The following is a 19,528-nucleotide window of genomic DNA, read 5'->3' as shown; positions in this document are numbered from 1 at the left end:
AACAGGTCAGGTTTTAAGGATATCCCTGCTTCAGCACAGTGGTGCAGTCGTTTACTGAGCCGATTGAGTCACCTGTACTGAAGCAGGGAAATCCTTAAAACCTGACCTGTTGATGGCCCTTGTGGACTGGAGTTGGGCCAGTTCTAGATTGCAAGCTCCTTGGCACAGAGCCCTCCCTCCTATTCTCTCAGTCTGTCCTAACTCACGTGTACGTGTTCCCCTTAGTCGTGCGATGCTATTGTCCCCGCTCCCACATTGTGCGGCGTCGCAGGAATATGTTGGCGAATATTGAGAAGGAAATGTCGGGGTTTCAAATGTAAGTGAAATTGCAGAAATGTGTCATACAAACTGCGTTAGCTGGGGGATCCGCAGGGTGTTTATAAAATGTAATTATTTTTCGCATTTAACATTTTTTTACATTTTTTTTTTCTTAAATATTCTCATTTTCTAATGTGTTTCTAATCTTTTTCTTACATCATATAAAAAAAAAGTTATAATAACGGAAACAACTATCAGCGGCGGTTATCTTTGGACTATGGCGATTTCACAAATAATAACAAAATGCTACATTTTGGCTTTTGGACTGAGCCACCTGTGCTGAAGCAGGGAAATTCTGAAAACATGACCTGTTGGTAGCCCTTGCAGACTGCAGTTGGATACCCCTGGGTCAGGTTCCCACCCCATCCTTGTTCTTCTGCACGGTTGAAGCTTCTCCTCCCCTTCTCTCCTCTCCCAGGGTTGAAGCTTCTCCTCCCCTTCTCTCCTCTCCCAGGGTTGAAGCTTCTCCTCCCCTTCTCTCCTCTCCCAGGGGTTGAAGCTTCTCCTCCCCTTCTCTCCTCTCCCAGGGGTTGAAGCTTCTCCTCCCCCACGGGTTGAAGCTTCTCCTCTCCTCTCCCAGGGGTTGAAACTTCTCCTCCCCTTCTCTCCTCTCCCAGGGGTTGAAACTTCTCCTCCCCTTCTCTCCTCTCCCAGGGGTTGAAGCTTCTCCTCCCCTTCTCTCCTCTCCCAGCTCCTGGCTCTCGGTAGCTCCTTCCTCCTCTTGCTGTATATGTGGCTGTGTTACGAGAATTTCCATTTCCATGTCACTCACTTCTACGCTCACCTGGGCTACCCGAGTGCCCAGCACCTGGTGGGACAGAGATACCTGAGGGGTGAGAATCATTTCTGACCTACCTGTGTGTTTGTATAGACCTGTAAATCTCAGATCCTGACCCCTCGGTTCCATTTAAGCCAGTTGCAAGCCCTCTTACTACCTGTGAACCAGTATTATTGAGGCCATCAAATGGCCCAAGTCCACTGGGACAGATTAGACCCGTTAATTTTTTTTAAGTCTGATTCTCAAGGCATTTTGAGAAAGGCAAAGATCAAACAGAACCTGTGTTGCAGCTGTTAGAAAAGTGGGTGGGCCAAATGGTTCTGATCTGCTGTTAAATTCTGTTTCCATGATACCTAGCCACAGGGGCGCCGACAGCTTTTCCATGGCCCAGAACTATAGTCTTGACCTGGACCCCGGTTTGTTGGCCAGGCGGGGAGCTATTGGCCGAGCCTAACGAGTTGAGCAGGGAGTGGCGCGGTAGAGGCCCACCTTGGTGATCGAGTAACCCAGAGAACGGTGTGTATTTTCTCTTGCTGTCCTCTCCAGGAGTTGGCGTTGGTCGGGATGAAGAGATGGCTTCACACTGGTTCAGGTGAGCTGTGTGTGTATAACACTGCGACTCTTATTCCGTATGCGGTGAAACCGCTTCCCTGTGCTGCAGCAGCTCTTCATTTGAATGGATATGAAGTCCTCTCCAGCGCAGGGAAGTTGCTTCACCGCATACTGGGTTGCGTCCTTGTGTGGCTTCTCATCTCTCTTCTGTTTCCTGCAGCCGAGCAGCACAGAATAAACTAGTGGTTGGTGGACAGAGGAACCAAAACCTAACCGTATAGAATGAGTTGGTAGAGGACCTTTCTACGTGGGTTATCCATCATCGACTGGTCGGAATGACATTCAAGCTTTTGGATTTCAGAAACTGTCAGGAAGGTCTTGGTAGATATTAGCAGTAAAGTGGACATTTCTACCCCGATACTTGTACTCTATGTGTCTGACCCTGCTGTGTGTTGCAGAATGTTGCTGTCATGTATGATTACTGTATGTCACACGGTGTGCCGTACATGTTATTGGTGTACACTGTTTTTCAGGCGATTGTCTTTGGTGTTGATGTTGATTCACTACCGGTTTAGACCTCTCGTCCAATCCCAGCCCTGCGCTGATTCTGTGCGTGTTGTGACGCAGGAAGCTGCAGCCTGCATCGCACACAGATTATACAAACACAACGTTTAATAATGCAAGGGGTGGGTATAACACAACACATTCAGTCCTCCGATGTCTTGTCTCAGCTGCTCTGCTGAAGAGGCGTCTGTTAAATCAGGCCGGCATTGTGCAGATTGTGGGTGGATGTCAGTGTGAGCCTAAGGAAGAGAGATGGAGATTTGGTGACCATACGCAAACACCAAACGGAACGTCCCTTCCACTAACTTAGCTCAAAGAATTCACAACCCTGACCACATAATATTACAGAGCTACATCTATCTATATACATCTCATGGAATGAATCGCAGAACATACAAGACACAGAAAGGACTCCTCATTCTGTTTATGAATGTCTCCTATAGTAGCTGGTCGCAGTTGTAATCCGCGCTCTATGCGGCCTCGTCGTGCACATGCGTAATGACGTAGTGACGCTCCCTGACGTGTTTCGTCACATACAAGCGACTTTTTCAAAGGGGTGATGATTGGGTGTGATTTGGCTATGTATTTAAGTCCTCAGGGTTGCCTAGCAAACCGTTTCTGCCATTTAATAGGTTTAAAATTGTGAGTGTTTGCCCAATGGGCTCCAAGACACGCAATCAATTACAATTATAACAAAAATAAAAACGCTAGCAGTGGGCATAAAGACATGGAGACTAAATGAGTTAAATACATCAAACTGAATGACTAAAACTGAAAATATTGGTACAACAAATGAATATTCACACTGACATGACTAACTAAATAATTAATATGAACAAACTAGACTTATTGCATATCTGACATACAGATTTTAACATAATATTTAGTATGTTTATTTCATTTTATATATATATATATTATTATTATTTTTTTCATTCCCATTCCATGCATTTTCATACTCAATTTTTATTTTCATACATTAATGAATATGACTATATTTCCCTATGTTTCCTTTATGGTATTGTATTTCACTGTGTTTATGTTAACATTTGTATGTGAGATATGCTATTGTGAAGGTTGTATATCTGCTGTCAGTGTTCAGGACCTTCACTATCTAACTCCGGCATACTCCCACCAACACCAAGAAAATACGTGTCATTTTGCACCGCAGGAGTCCTTGTCTCCGCATTTTCACAGAGCATGCAAAAATAACCGTTTAAATGGCTTATTCAGTGAGCTGACCTTTGAACCACACAAATCTATCGACAGTGACCTTTACACCGCCCTAGGAGGACCTCCTTTCCCCCCCCCCCCCCCAAATAGTTTTATTAGGCAGTTATACAACAATAGATCGTCTTACACACAGTAAAGCCTAATACAGAAACTTTTTTACATTTTGGGGGGGAAAAGCTTGACAATGTTAATTGTCATAAAGGTGGGGCCTTCAGAGAGAGAAGGCAAGAGAGAGAAGGACATTGGGGGGGGTGAACTGGGAGAAGGGGAGGAAAGGTTCCCTCCCTGGCAGCCGGGTTCCTGGTTTTGGCAGTATTTAGGTTTAGGCTCAAGGTGACGTGATGCACCATATCCGAGTATCTAATTTCCCTATCTGCCCTGTAAGGATTTCTCTCATCTTATAAAGAGCAACCAGGGCTCCCATATTCTGTAAAATGTGAATAAGTTTTGCCTAAGGAGAGCCGTCAACTTCTCCATAAGCATCACCTCATTGATCCTTTTTTTTATAGTTCCTTTGGAGGGGGTGGTTATCCTCTTCCAGGAGGCCGCTATCTCACATCCCGCCGCTGTAAGAATGAAGGAGATTAATTTCCTTACTGGGCGGTCAATTTCCTTCATTGGCCTGGCCAGTAGGAAGGTCAGTGGGTCAATAGGTAAATCCAGGTCGGTGATCTCTTTTATCAAATTTTGGACTTTGGTCCAGTATTTCACAATTTCTGGACATGTCCACCAGATATGGGCCATGTCCCCTCTTTGCCCACAGCCTCTCCAGCATAGGTCGGATGCCAAAGGGTATATTTGATTTAATCGTACAGGAGTAAGGTAACAGTGATATAAAATTTTATATATGTTCTCCTTCGTTGTGGTGCAAATGGATGTTCCTGAGGCTGCTTCCCAAATTTCTTCCCATTCCTCTCTCTCTGTTTACCTTTAAGTCTGCTGCCCACTTGAGAATGTAGTCATGGTTTGGAGGATCCACTGATCTCTCCAGTTCAGAATAGATTTCTGTAATTAGACCCTTTGGATGGGTTTTAACTTTACACAAATGCTCAAACTTGGTGAGAGGAGGGAATTCAGGATCTGGGCATGTTTTTTGGATGAAGTGTCAGATTTGAAGATATTTAAATGTGTCTAGTTCTCTAATATCGTATTTAACCCGTAGGTCCTGTTAGCTCAGGAATTTCCCAAAACTTAAGAGATCCGCAATCGCCCCAACTCCTCTCGATTTAAATTGTTCGGACAGCCTGGATCCACACCCCGGAGGGAATTTGGGGTTGTCGAATATAGGCGTAAATTGTGAGCTACCTGTGGAGAGCCCGAATCTAGTCTTACATTTCGACCAGGTCTCCCAAGTGTGTCTCGACGCCTTCAGTTTTAGATTGTGCAATTGACCGTCTCCCCTGACCAGACTCCAGAGGCAAGCTAGCAGAGAAGGCATTCTGGCATAATATGACTCTATTTCGAATCAGCAGCATTGGGCTGGGTCCGTGTTCCATGTTACTGCTTGTTTTAGTTGGGCTGCAAGGTAATATTTATGTATATCTGGGAGGTCCCATGCCCCCCCTTGCTCTTGGTGCTAACAGGACCGATCTTGCGACTCTGGGTCTCTTGCCCTGCCAAATAAAATTAAACAGCCTCTTTTGGATATTCTTCAGTTCAGCGCCAGGAACATGGACCGGGAGTGTTTGGAAAAAATATAATAATCTGGGGAGTATATTCATCTTAATTGATGTCATTCTTCCGATCCATGATATCTGGTAACCTTCCCACTGATCCAAATCTTTTTTGATTTTTCCCAATAGAGCTGGGTAGTTGTCATGATATAAGGCTTGATAGTGTCTTGATACATTTACTCCCAAATATTTAATGCAAGAAGAGCACCATCTGTAGCTAAAATTAAATTTGAGTAGTTTCACTTCCAAGTCTGGGAGGCTTAAATTTAGGGCTTCAGATTTTTCGCTGTTTATTTTGTAACCAGATATTTTGCCAAAATCCGTCAGTTCCTTTTGAAGGTTAGGAAGGGAAGTTTGGGGTTTGGTCAAAGTTAAAATTATATCGTCAGTGAATAAGGAGATTTTATAATTTATTTTCCCAATGAGGACACCCTGTATGTTCGTGTTATTTCGTATTTTAGTCGCTGGCGGTTCAATGGTAAGAGTGAAGAGAAGGGGTGACTGGGGGCAACCCTACCTTGTGCCATTTTTAATTTGGAACCTTTCAGAGTTTCCGCTTGGGAGTCTGACCATAGCAGACGGATTCTGATAGAGTGCCCGAACTCCTTCCAGAAATGAGTCCTTAAAGCCGAATTTTTTCATGATAATATCTAAGAATAGCCAATCAATTCTGTCGAATGCCTTCTCTGCATCTAGGCTCAGTAGCATTGCTTTCGAGCCGGTCATATGAACATGATCAATTATATTAATTATTTTACGGGTGTTGTCCGAGGCCTGACGGCCCGAGACAAAACCGACCTGATCGATGTGGATTAATCTAGGTAGGATGGGGTTCAGTCTGTTCGCCAATATCTTGCTATACAATTTAAGGTCATTGTTCAATAGTGAAATTGGCCTATAACTTCCACATTGAGTCAGGCCTTTCCCGTCTTTGTGTATAATAGCTAAATTAGCTGATGAGGAGGAGCTCCTTTTTAACCACTTCATAATTGAAACCGCTTATACTGTATCTCCAGATGAACAATCAGATTTTAAAAATAAAAACCGTGTTGGAAAGGTCAAAACGTCTCCAATAAATGAGGCGTAGATGTTTTCTTTCAAATTAAATCAAGACAATGTATTTTTCTTCTTGCAAAACAGGAACAAAACAAAATCTCCAATTCCAGGCAGTTTGGTAGAACCAGCCGAGTCCCACAGCTAGGTCCGAACCCAGCAAGCCCCAGGACTTTACTGATTAGTAAAGCTTGTGGTGGCTTTTTATAGAATACTAAAAACACAAGATGATACAAAAAGATAACAGTGTACACTTCAATACAAAATGAAAACATTGATTGGATTTAATCAGGCTTGCCACCTGGTGAATGATAACCCTGAGACTTAAGACTTAACCCGGGGTCATCCCGTGACATTGTGGCGCCATGAGGCGTCACATCGTCATGGCAATGCGACGTCATTTGACGTCATGGAGCCAATTTGATAGGACCATGCAAGGGGAGATGCCGCCCGAGAAGTCGGTGAAGACTTCGGGGTCAGACCGCTATGGCGTGCTACTTCCCGGCCGTTCCCCTCTGCCGCCCTGCTCCGCTGCCACCGTTCAACTCCTCTGACTGCCGCCCTGCGCCGCTCTGGCGTTCCTCCGTCCTCTTCTCCCGCTGTCGCCGCCCTCCCCCCCGCCCCCGTTTGCGCACCTTGCACGGATATTTAAAAGCTAAACCCGTAGCCCGGAGATTGGTTAGCGAAACCCTGAAGGCAACCCTCCCCCTTCCTGCATTCTCACAGCCAGGTGTGTCAAACACACAAACACACCGGAGAGAAACAGGCTGCGGGAGGTAAGAGACACTCCACTTACTTCTAACAAATGTGCAATATAACGTTAGGCTTTGGTGTGGAAAATAGACGACTGCTTCTGCTAAGCATGTGGTTTACGAACGTGTGCATTTCTGCCATTCTGAATACAGTCTGCTCAGCTCACACAGGATTATATCAGCTTGCAGTCTGCCTCAATCACACCAGGAAACAAAAAATAATACGTTTGGTCACTTCACCTGCCACATATCCCCCTCCTTTAAGAGAAATAATACTTTCTTTGGTGTCCATAACTTTTTTTTCCACCCAATTAGGGATTGATTTTTTTCCTCCCATTTCTGCTCCATATCGAGATAAATCGCGAGCGTTTATATGCTTCTCCCCTGACCTATGTTGGATGGATGGAGGATTTAAATGGTTGTAGTCAGATACTATCTTGTTATTCTGGCCTTTTTTATCTGTCATAGTATTTAGCCAGAGAAGTGGACGTGATCTGCCAGTAAAACAAACTTCTGACTTAATAAGTAGCACCGCCAGGACTCCAGTGCCCACTTAATAGCCACAAAGCAGCATATCGAGTGTCCCTAGGGAACAGTTTACGGCTTATGTACAGCGCCGGGTGCTCTTCCCCATTCATTTCTTGTCTCGGTCCAACTACGGAGGCGTCAGTTTGAACTATAAAAGGTTTGTAAGAATGTGGGCTTTTTAGCACTGGGTCACTGCACAAACCTTCTTTGAGGTGTAAAAATGCTTTTTTCACAATCCTGCATCTTCAGCTGATTACGTGGTTACCTACCTGGTTCTCTGCCCAGGGGACTGGTGCTCAGAAGATTTTACTTTGACCAACTCACGTATTTCGGGCACTTCACTCCCTGGTCTTTATTGACTTTTTCGTCCCCCACCCGCCCCCCTATACGATATCTCCTTTTACTAAGAGGCTTATCAAACCTCTCCCAAAACTGACTGCACAAAACACTGAAACCCTGACTTGACCCTAGCATTGCAATGCAGCAAAACACATGACAAGGTACAGGTTCACCCCTGCTGTTTAGTCTGCACACACTCACTCTGCTCATAACAGCTCCATGCAACACTGCCTACCTCTGGCATCATGAACCTGCTATGTCTTCTAACTTTTCTCTTTCTCCTGGCCTCATGGAGATGTTACTCCCTCTATCCACTACAAACTCCTCCATCCTGGCCCACACCCAACATCACCATACACCCTGGACTACTCAAAAGCCTTGCACTATCTACTGAATGTTGGTGGAGAACTCTAAAAACCAGCACACCAACCACTGCTCACTCTAATGAAAAACACCACAAATTTACAACTTGTAAACAACTACCCAAATTTCTTCTCATACTATTACTCTCTCTAGCAGGTGATATTGAAACTAACCCAGGTCCTCCCATTTCAGCTCTGTCCCATGCCCCTGAGAACTCCACCTTTAAATTCCAAAAAGGGCTATCTGTCGCCCATATAAACATCCGGAGCCTGCTGCCCAAACTAGACGAACTAAGGGCATGGTGCCTTATGCATAAACCCAAAGCCATCGTTCTTACAGAAACATGGCTATCCTCTAAAACCCCTGATGCAAATATCGCCATTCAGGGATACTCCATTTTTAGGAGAGATAGGTCAAAGAGAGGAGGAGGGGTGTTATTTTATATTGCAGACACCTTACAATTTACACTGCTACATTGCCCACCAAGTCCACCCTCTTTTGAAACTCTAGTTGTCAAAATCTGCCTCCCCTTTTCTAAGCCCATCTTGCTTGCTGGCATCTACCGCCCCCCTAAAGCCCTTCTACAATCCTTGACTGATATCACCCAATTTCTTGCCTCCATTTCCTCTCTGAATGAGAAGAGTGAGCTGCTAGTTCTTGGGGATTTCAACTTCAATTGGCTTGACCCTAAAAACCACAAAATCCAGATACAACTCAAGTCACTTAACCTATCGCAACTCATTTCCCAACCCACACGAATAAACCTGAAGTCGCATAACCATTCCTTGCTAGACTGGATTCTCTCCTCAAACCCCAGCAGAATCCAATCCTCTGGCATCCTTCCTGACATTTTCAGTGACCATGCAATAGTGTACTGTGTAAGGAAAATTAAACCGCCCCATTCAAGCCCCAAAGTTCTCCTCACTAGAACATTTAAAAACTTGAACCCACAACAGTTTCTGGATGACCTTACCAACTGCCCATGGCACAGAATCGATTTAATTCCCGACCCTGATTCTGCGCTCGACTATTTCCAATCCGAGTTCTTAAAACTCTGCGATACCCATGCTCCACTACGCAAAATAAGGGTACGGGGGGCCCACCTTCCATGGGTTACACCTGACCTTATAGCACTCTACCAGTTCAGGGATGCCTTGTGGAAAAGCTACAAAGTAACTGGCACTACCAAGGATCTCAATCACTACAGATGCCTGCGGAACGTGTGCACAAGGCAAACAAGGCATGCAAAAGCACAATATTACTCTGACAATCTCCTCCAGAATACATCAAACCCAGCTAATTTCTGGAAGGTTATCAACAATATATTCCAGCCTCCTAACCATCAACAACCAAGTAATATCACTAAGGGGGATATTACTCTGACAAACCCCACTGACATTGCAAATGCATTCAATGATTACTTTGTGGGGTGTGCCACTAACTTATTAGCGAAACGCAGCACAAACCCCAAACCTGAACCTCATCCTGGGAGTACCCCTATAGTCCCACCCCCTCCCAACACTGCCCACAATTTTCAATTTAGCCCAGTATCTGAAGAGGAGATTACACAAGCGCTCCTCAAACTAAAACTAAGCAGCCAATGTGGACCCGACTTACTACAATCTAGGTTCCTACGACTTGGTGCCCCAGCCATTGCCAAACCAATTGCGTCCATAGTCAACTCTATCCTGTCTGCAGGCCATATCCCTAAGACCTGGAAAACTGCCAGAGTTGTCCCAATCTTCAAAAGTGGGGACAAAAACACTGTCTCAAACTACAGGCCAATCTCACTTCTCCCAATTCTATCCAAAGTTATGGAAACATGTGTCCACTCCCAATTAAGCGAGTTCTACACCAAGACAAATTTCCCTAGCCAATTCCAGTCTGGGTTTCGTCCCAAACACTCCACCGTAACTACCCTGCTAAAAGTTTGCAATGAAATCCAGTGTGGAATGGAACGGGGACAACTCACTGGTGCAGTATTCCTAGATTTTGCAAAGGCTTTTGACACAGTTGATCATGCTATCCTGCTTAACAAACTCCAGAGCTCTGGAATAGGGAAACATGCTTTAAACTGGTTTCAGTCCTACCTATCAGGAAGATCCCAACATGTGTCCATCTCAGGCTCTAACTCCAACCCCCTGGATATCACCTGTGGTGTCCCGCAAGGCTCTGTTCTGGGGCCCCTACTCTTCTCAGTGTTCATTAATGATCTTCCCACAGCTTGTAAGGAAGCCTCAATACACATGTATGCAGATGACACAATCCTGTATGCACACAGCCATAGCCTCTCTGACCTTCAACACATACTTCAGTCTGACTTTTTGAGACTCGAAAACTGGATTTCCCAAAACAAACTGTTTTTAAACACTGACAAGACTGTAACAATGGTATTTGGGACCAAGACTAAATTTGTAAAGCTTCCAGTGACTGAGCTCCTGATTAGAACCAACGCTAAAACCACCCTAACACCTGTCACTAGTTTTAAATACCTGGGCTTATGGTTTGACTCCCACTTAACATTCGGGATGCACATTGATACCCTGACAACCAAGACCTATGCCAAACTAGGGGTACTTTACAGGAACAAATCCTCCCTAAGTCTCCTGGTCAGAAAGCGTATTGCACAGCAGATGCTAATGCCAATTATTGACTATGGAGACATAGTATATGGCTCGGCTCCTCAAACCCACCTTAGCAAACTTGACACCCTCTACAATTCAATTTGTCGTTTTGTTCTCCAATGCAACTACAACACACATCACTGCGAAATGCTCAAAGAACTAGATTGGTCATCACTAGAGTCTAGGCGCAAAGTTCACCTTTCCTGTCTCACCCTCAAATACTTTCTGGGCAAGCTACCCAGCTACCTGAACAAGCTCCTCACCCCTACCACATGCAGTACCTATCACCTGAGATCAGACTCCAAAAGACTATTCATGGTCCCAAGACTCAACAAAGTATCCGGACGTTCCTCCTTCTCCTTCCGTGCACCCCAAAACTGGAACAACCTACCAGAGACTCTCATATCCACCACCAGCTTAAGTTCTTTCAAATCTAAGGCTGTCTCACACTTTAATCTGGTCTGTAACTGTTTCATACGCTCATAATATATATTTTCTTTAACTGTGCATGCAATGTCTTGTATATAATGTATACCCTGTTCATTATGTAACTGTATTTGTAACCATGTATTATTTGTTTTACTCTGTGCCCAGGACATACTTGAAAACGAGAGGTAACTCTCAATGTATTACTTCCTGGTAAAATATTTTATAAATAAAATAAATAAAAATAATATCAGGGATAGTTTGTTCATATATTCGGCCACTTTTCAAAGTTACGCATCCTGCGGGCCAATAGGAAGCCGTGACGTCATCCGGTGCCACTTCCTACAGATTCAACTGCTGGTTGTAGACCGCTTGCCAAGGAAAATCTGTGACCATCTCGCAGTAACTCGTGAGATGGTCCACAGCAGGCAGTAATGGCCCATCGGATTAACACAGCGGGGTCTCTGCATTTGAATGCGACTCCCAGCCCTGTAGGATTCACACAGTGTGAGTCCCATTCAAATGCAGGGACCCCCGCTGTGTTGTCCCATGGGAGCTTTACCGGCGCCCCCTACGGAGGTAAGTATCTCAGAAAGCAGGGGGTCCCCGGAGCTGAATTTAATGACGGTTCAGTTCCGGGGACCCCCCTGCTTAGAAATCTTTAATGATAACATGAAAACGGATATGTGCAAATTACACGCACTTTTCACCACCGTCCATTGTGCGTGTGAGGATCTGCGCACGCCACGGGTCTTACCTCGACACCACATCATCACAGCTACGAGGGAAACCCCGAACAACCAGGCAAAGAGGCCGATGATCACCGCTTTCCGGATCCGCTGCGGGTTCATGTCTGGCAGAAACAACATCGGATGAGATCGCCGGCCACTTCGGCAGCAGAGGGGTTAAAATGCTTTGAAATGAATGACTTATTTCCACTTAAAACTATAACCAGCGAATGAATAAGGGGATAGAGACGGGGTAACTAACGGGCATTCTATTCCGGGCCAGGTCACTTGGTCGCCGAGACTTCGCCACCACTCACCTCGCCGCCGGGACCTCTCACCACCGGCTGTTCGCCACTAAGGTAAGCCCCTAACCTTACCCTTTACCCGAAAACCCCCTAATCTTAACCCCTTATACTAACGCTACCCCCTAGCTTAACAACCTTAACCTAAAACCCCTTACCCTAAACACCTTACCATAATCCCCTACCTTAATCCCCTAACCTAAAAACCTTAACCCCTTACCCTAAAACCCTACCCGTAGCCCCGTACCCTAACCGCTAAAACCCCTCAAGTTAATTTACCTTATTAGCAAAACGGCCGGCGGCTGAGTGTCCAGCGGCTGCGGCGAAGGGTCTCTTAGCGGCCCAATGTCTGCGGCAACGTGGTCATGGTGAGATGGCCGCGAACAAATGTCCGATTCCGTTCTATTCGTTGCACGAGGTCCCGAGAGGTTGCGGACGCCTGGAGCGTAACTTACTTAGAGAACTCCACCAGCTGGTGTTCAAATGGGACTTGCTGCTGCTCCCGCCACCTACAAAGAATGGGACAGCTTGTTAAGTAGCTACTCTGACATACACCTCTGCCTCCTGGCTTCTACCCTTTGGGTGGCCCCACGACGTAGCCACTACATCATGATGGGGTCTGGCACTCCAGGGGCCCTATGATGTAGGGGCAGTAGGGTGCTCAAACTAGGTCCTTAAAGGACACCACCAGGTCGGGGTTGAAGGACATCCCTGAGGTGGCTCAGCCGATGGCCCCATCATTATGACCAAACCCAACTGTTCTGAAGCTGGGATGACCTGTTGGTTGCCCTTGAGGACTTGGTTGAGCACCACTCATACAGTGGCTCTATCATGCCCTTGGAGCGCTCGTTTTCCAGGGGAGATTGCGTCCTATGGAACGCACGGCACCATTTCGTGCGCATGGAAATGGAAGAGGACTCCTTCCGTTTCTGGGTTAAGGGCCGTCGTGATCACCCTTTGCGATAGGCTCCTCTGGCGCTCAAGGGGTTAAAGCCAACGTCCCGCAACGGGACGTTTCGGCGCGGCCATTTCACCATAGCCGATCAGCCACAGGGGACAGCTGTTTCACCGCGAAGGTAAGTAAGTGGTTAAAAGGATTTAGTATTTGGGGTTAACTTTAGGGGTTTCAGGGTAAGGGGTTAGTGTAAGGTGTCAGATTTAAGGGTAGGGTAAGTGGTTTTAGGTTAAAGGGTTGATGGGTTAGGGTAATGGGTCTGATTAGCGGTAAGAAGTTAAGGTTAGGGACTTACCTTCACGGTGAAACAGCCGGCGGCAAGATGGCTGCACTGAAACATCCTCCTAGGCCATCCTGTCCCCCGACCTCCGTTTTTTACCTGCATGGAAAGCAGGGGGTCTCCACAGCGTAACAACACTCATTTCAGCTCCGGGGACCACCTCGGTTTCCGGTAAAAGTAGCTCTGGTACTTCCTGGTAACTATATCCCCAGCGTCACGCGGTGCCAATAGGAAGCTGAAACGAATGGCGCTTCCTATTGACCCGCATGAGGCAGGAGATTGAAAGCAGCATTGTGTTTCCCCTGGAGGAGACAGGAACGTGCTACTGTTACCGGTGTCTCGGGACCCCGGGGTTTCCCAGACCTACACGTAGTGAGTATGAGCTCTAAGGACCCCCTAGATCCCAACCTGGTAAAGAAACGGAACTGCTGCTTTAGTGCGTAGACCCCACAGTGTGTTAGTAAAGGCCTTGTACTGTGATGTGATGTGTTTACACATAGGATATCATGTATTCATTCCTAGCGATGAACGGTTAATCGGAGTTGTGCTAGGAATATGTTACCAGTCCGAGCCTCAGTGTTGCATTGTGTTTTCTATCGGTGAGTATCTCTGTAACCAGAGGGTCCTGGAATATATATAATAACCAACATTAAGCTTTAAAAGTCCCTGTGTGTGCTGGTATCACTGCTTTCTATTACCCATGGTCTCTCACCTCCGTGCATGGGGGAGAGTATCGTTTTGGGATACATCTGAATATATTGATGAACAGAGCTACGTGTAAGTATGGTGGATCTCTCTAGTGATCTCCATCTGCAGGAGCTCACCGCACAACCTCAGGTCCACTCCACTCTGCTGCGTGTGTGTAAGGTAGCGGATCTCGCAGGTGTAGTTCCCGGCGTCCCGGGCCATCATATTGGAGAGGGTGAGGGAGGCGTTCCCCTTCTCCAGCTCCGTTAGGGACAAGCTCGCTCCATCCCGTTGGGCGCTGAGATTCCTCGGCTCACCAGCGAACTCCAGCACCGTGCTGGTCCCGCGTCTCCAGCGCACGGACAGCCGCCCCAGATCCAAGGGAGGAGATCCCACCGAGAAGATGCACCTGAGCAGGGCGTCTCTACCGAGGCAAGCGGTAACTGGGGTGGGGTTTGTGGATACCCAGAGCCAATCCGCTGAGAATAGAAAGACACTGTGCTAAGGGTTACGGCTAAAGCAGCAGTTTCCCACTCCCTGCCCACATCCTATTTCTTTCCATGGATGGGAAACCGTTATTTTCATCTCCGGGGACCTTCTGGTTCCTGAGATACCGATAAGACTAGTTCTAGTATTTAAAACCTCTGCATCACACAGCCCAATAGGAATCCACAATCGTATTGGTCCACAAAACCGCCATTTTTATCCTGGAAGAGACTGGAACGCGCTATGTTTACCGGTAAATATATCGGGACCACGTTTTTTTGGAATTGTTTTCCATAAATGTGTAGCCAATTCTCCTTTGTTTGCGGCACACACATAGCTAACTTTCTCCTGTGCCGCCAACACTCGGAAGCAGGAATCCCTCGCAGCGCGACCGCGGCAAACACTCGGGCGCCGCAGACTTTTGCTCCTTTGACATCGTGCCGGAGATGGGGACTCTTACTACATCTGTACTCCATAAAGGTATTGAATTAAAGCAGCAGAACATGGTTTTTTTTTTTAATAGGTTTGAAGCAGGGGGTCTCCGAGCTGAACCACATTAATTTCCACTCAGGGGGACCCCCTGCACCCCGAAATACTTACCTCCGTAGGGGGTGCCTGTAGCAGCTCCTGCAGGTTTAAAGTTTCCAGTCACGCGGGCCAATGGGAAGCCAACGTGATGGCGTCACGGCTTCCTATTGGCCCGAGCGATGCGGGTTATTTAACTCCGACATTTTGATAGCCCCACACAGCCCAGTCGGCGATGCCACTGGCACCCCCTATGAAGGTAAATATCTCGGGAAGCAGGGGGCCCCGGTGCTGAAATGAACGTAGTTAGTCACCGGAGACCCCCCTGCCTCAATCTTATAACCCAAAAACAAATGAAAAAAAGGAAAGCCGGATTCCTGCAGTAAATAGGGCGACTGAGATATTTCGGGGTAGGGCTGGTCTGAGCTCACCTCATTCTGCTTGGCTCATTAAATGCCCCTGACTGTCCAGACCAGGGGCAGCCAACTCCAGCACTCAAGGGCCACCAACAGGTCAGATTTCAAGGATATCCCTGCTTCTGCACAAATCGCTCAGTCATTGACTGAGTCACCTGTGCTGAAGCAGGGATATCCTTGAAACCTGACCTGTTGGTGGCCCTTGAGGACTGTGGTTGGCCGCCCCTGGTCTGGACAGTAGGTGTGTCTACTGGGCTCCATCATTAAAGACACGTAATAATATTACAATGGCCAAAGGTTGTTTATAGAGGGTAATTTAGATAATTAGTGCTTTAACTGTTATCAAGAAAAGCAGCCAAGCACAAGCCATTGTATTAACCTTTTGAATCTTATTAATGCTTACGGGACACGTGGCCCCGTACCTACTGACCTAGCGGTCATCATTTTATTTAATACATGTGGGTTTTATTCATCGAAATCTTAAATATATTAACATTTAATGTAATTGAATATTGTGTGATGGGGGTACGGAGGATGGTAAACGGCCGTTTTACGTTTTCTACTGTAGGTACTAATAATATGTACATTTTTTCCACCTGCGCCATCAACGTCAGAAATGAGGTTTTTCTCTCTTTTTAATTTTGCCGCCCAGAAAAGGGCAGCGCTGGGCGTACTAATAAATAATCGTGGAAAAAGAATAGTATGAACAGTGATGAAATATTAAAAATACATTTGAATAGGAATAATCTATAAAATAAGTGTTTACTTTGTGTCAACCCGAAAACGTTTGTTTGGAGCAGAATTAAGTTGCGATGTATCAGCCATTATATACTGTAGGTTACCCAAGTTTATTATTCCCACAGTATTGCGATTTATAAATAACTAGCTGATATACCCGGTGTTGCCGTGATGTAATGTCTGGCTCCCCCATCCTCCCTCTCAACTCCCTTCCCCCCTCTTCACAGCTGTTCAGGGCTTCCCCCCCTTCTCTTCTGACTCCCTCCCCCCCTTCTCTCCTGACTCCCTCCCCCCCCTCTCTCCTGACTCCCTCCCCCCCTCTCTCCTGACTCCCTCCCCCCTCTCTCCTGACTCCCTCCCCCCCCCTCTCTCCTGACTCCCTCCCCCCCTCCTCTCCTGACTCCCTCTCCCCCCTCTCCTGACTCCCTCTCCCCCTCTACTGACTCCCTCTCTCCCACCCTCTCCTGACTCCCTCTCTCCCCCCCTCTCCTGACTCCCCCCCCTCTCTCCTGACTGACTCCCCCCCCCTCTCTCGTGACTGACTCCCCCCCCTCTCTCCTGACTGAATAGCACCCCCCTCTCCTGACTGAATACCACCCCCCGCCTGTCTGCTGTGCGTCGCCATCTTACCCACTCGGCGCCGTGAGGCAGGTGCAGGAGGAAGGGGGTCCTTCCGGGCGCCGCCATCTTACCCCCACTCGGCGACGCGAGGCAGCTGCAGGAAGGAAAGGCTGCCTGCCCACTGCCTGTCCCCCCCACCGGGGAGGGAGGGAAGGTAAGCGCCGGGGAGGGAAGTGAGCGCCGGGGGAAGGGAGGGAAGTGAGCGCCGGGGGAGGGAAGTGAGTGCCGTGGAGGGAGGGAAGTGAGCGTTGGCGGCTGGGGCAGGAGGGACGCGCCGCGCTTCCCCTCCGTCCGTGAGCCGGTGCAGGGCGGCGCACGTGAGGGTGAGTGTGATGGGGGGGAGAGGACAGAGTGAGTGTGTGTGTGTGTGTGTGTGGCCGAGGGGGAAGAGAGTGGCAGTTGGGTGACGTCAGAGCCACCAATCTGATTGGCCAGAGGCTGAGGACCAATCAGATTCACCGCAGCTAGCACTAACCTTTCGATTTTATATATTAAGATATTACATTAATTATATTTACTGACACTATTTAAAAAAAAAATTTTTTTAAAAACCCACAAATTGAAATGGTATCAATCAAAAATATAATAGGATGTGTCATATAAGTCACATAACAAGCGTCATACGTACGCCGCACATTTTATAAAGGATTGTATGCGTTTTTAGCACTGAGATTGTGACGCAGAAAACCATTAGAGATATAAGCTTAGTACTTAGACTCCCATAAGGATTGGCAAAGAATATCTGATGGTGGATGGATAGATAAATACAATTAGGGTCTGCAATCTTCAATCTTTACCATTATTACTACTGTGAAGCGCTGTGTATATTAATGGCGCTATATAAATAAAGACATACATTAAGCCTAAAAACATAGCTATATATATAATATATGTGTATATTGACGTTTCAGGGAAGTGTGCTGGGTCTATTAGTCTCTCCTCCCTCTCTATATCTATATGTTCATTTAATAATGATGTTCTCTCTCTCCTCCCTCCCCCTCTCTCTCCCCCCCATCTCTCTCTCCCTCCCCCTCCTCTCTCCCCCCATCTCTCTCCCTCCCCATCCTCTCTCCCCCCCATCTCTCTCTCTCTCCCCTTCCTCTCCCCCCCATCTCTCTCCCTCCCCCATCCACCATCTCCCTCCCTCCCCATCCTCTCCCCCCCCATCTCTCTCTCTCTCTCTCTCTCTCTCTCTCTCCCCCTCCTCCCCCATCTCTCTCTCCCTCCTCTCTCCCCCCATCTCTCTCCCTCCCCATCCTCTCCCCCCCCCATCTCTCTCTCTCTCTCTCTCTCTCCCCCTCTCTCTCCCCCCCATCTCTCTCCCTCCCCCTCCTCTCTCCCATCTCTCTCCCTCCCCCTCTCTCTCCCCCCATCTCTCTCCCTCCCCCTCCTCTCACCCCCCCCATCTCTCTCTCCCTCCCCCTCCTCTCTCCCTCCCCCTCCTCTCTCCCCCCATCTCTCTCTCCCTCCCCCTCCTCTCACCCCCCCATCTCTCTCTCTCCCCCCCCCCTCTCTCTCACCCCCTCTCTCTCATCTTGTTGACATAATAAATGAGTATATAAAATAATATATAAATGCGTGGCTGATGATTACCGCAGGTGACAGGACGCCGTGGGACACATGTGAGGGATATAACGGTGACGAGCTGGAATAACCGGCTGGGATTTGGTGACATTATACAGTGACCGTTAAACGGCCGAGATTCAAATCTGCTCAGGACCAGTGATGTCATATATACATGCATACACACACTCACATATGTACACACACACACACACACACACACACACATATATACACACTCACATATATACATGCATACACACACTCACATACATACACACACACACACACACATACATACACACACTCACATATGTACACACACACACACACATATACACACACTCACATACGTACACACACACATATACATATACACACTCACATACGTACACACACACACACACACACACACATACGTACACACACACATACACGTAAATACACACACACACATACATACATACACACACACAATACACACACGTAAATACACACACACACATACTCACACATACATACACACACACTCACATACGTACACACACACACACACATATACACACTCACATACGTACACACACACACACACTCACATACGTACACACACACACTGACATACGTACACACACACACGTACACACGTACCACAAACACAGACATACACACATACATACAGTTGCCAAGCGGCTCTCTCAAAATACTGGACACAATGGTGAAAGGTGTGACACGCTCGAGACACACCTCTCCGCTCCATGCTGTTTCCTCCATTTTTGGCCCCACCCCCATGCTCCTGCCACCTGCTCCTGATTGGCTGCATTACCCAGCAGCAGCCAATCAGGATGAAAGAAGCTGTCCAGGCCCCTAGCTTTCTGACCAGCAGGCTTAGGGAGGATTTGTCCCTATATACTGTAGTACTGTACACCTAGTTTGGCATACTGTAGTACTGTACACCTAGTTTGGCATACTGTAGGTTTTGGATGTCAGAATATCAATATGCAACCCAAATGTTAAATGGGAGTCA

General features: G+C 47.1%; 2 protein-coding genes across 7 annotated transcripts in view; one reads left to right on the top strand and one right to left on the bottom strand.

The window, feature by feature from the left end:
- Window positions 1–360: 360 nt before the first annotated feature.
- On the bottom strand, window positions 361–19,252 carry LOC142463572 (butyrophilin subfamily 1 member A1-like). Of its 2 annotated transcripts, XM_075566497.1 has the most exons (6): window positions 18,535–19,252; window positions 14,293–14,634; window positions 12,689–12,742; window positions 11,961–12,056; window positions 7,049–7,113; window positions 361–2,451 (listed from the first exon to the last, which is right to left on the bottom strand). In XM_075566497.1, the coding sequence occupies exons 1-5, from the start codon at window positions 18,755–18,757 to the stop codon at window positions 7,097–7,099; spliced, it is 732 nt and encodes a 243-aa protein (XP_075422612.1). In that variant the 5' UTR covers window positions 18,758–19,252; the 3' UTR covers window positions 361–2,451; window positions 7,049–7,096. The 2 variants fall into 2 exon arrangements, with proteins under 2 accessions (XP_075422612.1, XP_075422613.1); XM_075566498.1 differs by lacking the exon at window positions 7,049–7,113 and having other exon boundaries at window positions 367–2,451; window positions 18,535–19,247.
- The window catches only part of LOC142463571 (arylamine N-acetyltransferase, pineal gland isozyme NAT-3-like), a 30,068-nt gene continuing 17,057 nt past the window's right edge, over window positions 6,518–19,528 (top strand). For 2 of the 5 annotated variants that reach the window (XM_075566496.1, XM_075566487.1), the window contains exon 1: window positions 6,518–6,947. In XM_075566496.1, the coding sequence (XP_075422611.1) occupies window positions 6,658–6,947 (290 nt within the window). In that variant the 5' untranslated portion in view covers window positions 6,518–6,657. Of the gene's footprint in view, window positions 6,948–12,214; window positions 12,291–19,528 lie in introns of all 5 variants that reach the window. The other 3 variants (XM_075566489.1, XM_075566494.1, XM_075566493.1) reach the window with 3 other exon arrangements.

The sequence above is a fragment of the Ascaphus truei genome, chromosome 11 (genome assembly GCF_040206685.1).
Source record: "Ascaphus truei isolate aAscTru1 chromosome 11, aAscTru1.hap1, whole genome shotgun sequence".
Taxonomy (NCBI): Eukaryota; Metazoa; Chordata; class Amphibia; order Anura; family Ascaphidae; genus Ascaphus; species Ascaphus truei.
This window is presented reverse-complemented; position numbering and strand designations above follow the sequence as displayed.

What these genes read in the sequence shown, in the direction of transcription:
- LOC142463572 (XM_075566497.1), bottom strand. Translation starts at nt 18,757, where the DNA reads ATGTATATATGTGAGTGTGTATATATGTGTGTGTGTGTGTGTGTGTGT. An exon ending in ACGGCGTCCTGTCACCTGCG is followed by an intron (nt 14,635 to 18,534) that starts GTAATCATCAGC and finishes TTCTATTCTCAG; the next exon opens with CGGATTGGCTCTGGGTATCC. An exon ending in AGTGGACCTGAGGTTGTGCG is followed by an intron (nt 12,743 to 14,292) that starts GTGAGCTCCTGC and finishes CATTCTTTGTAG; the next exon opens with GTGGCGGGAGCAGCAGCAAG.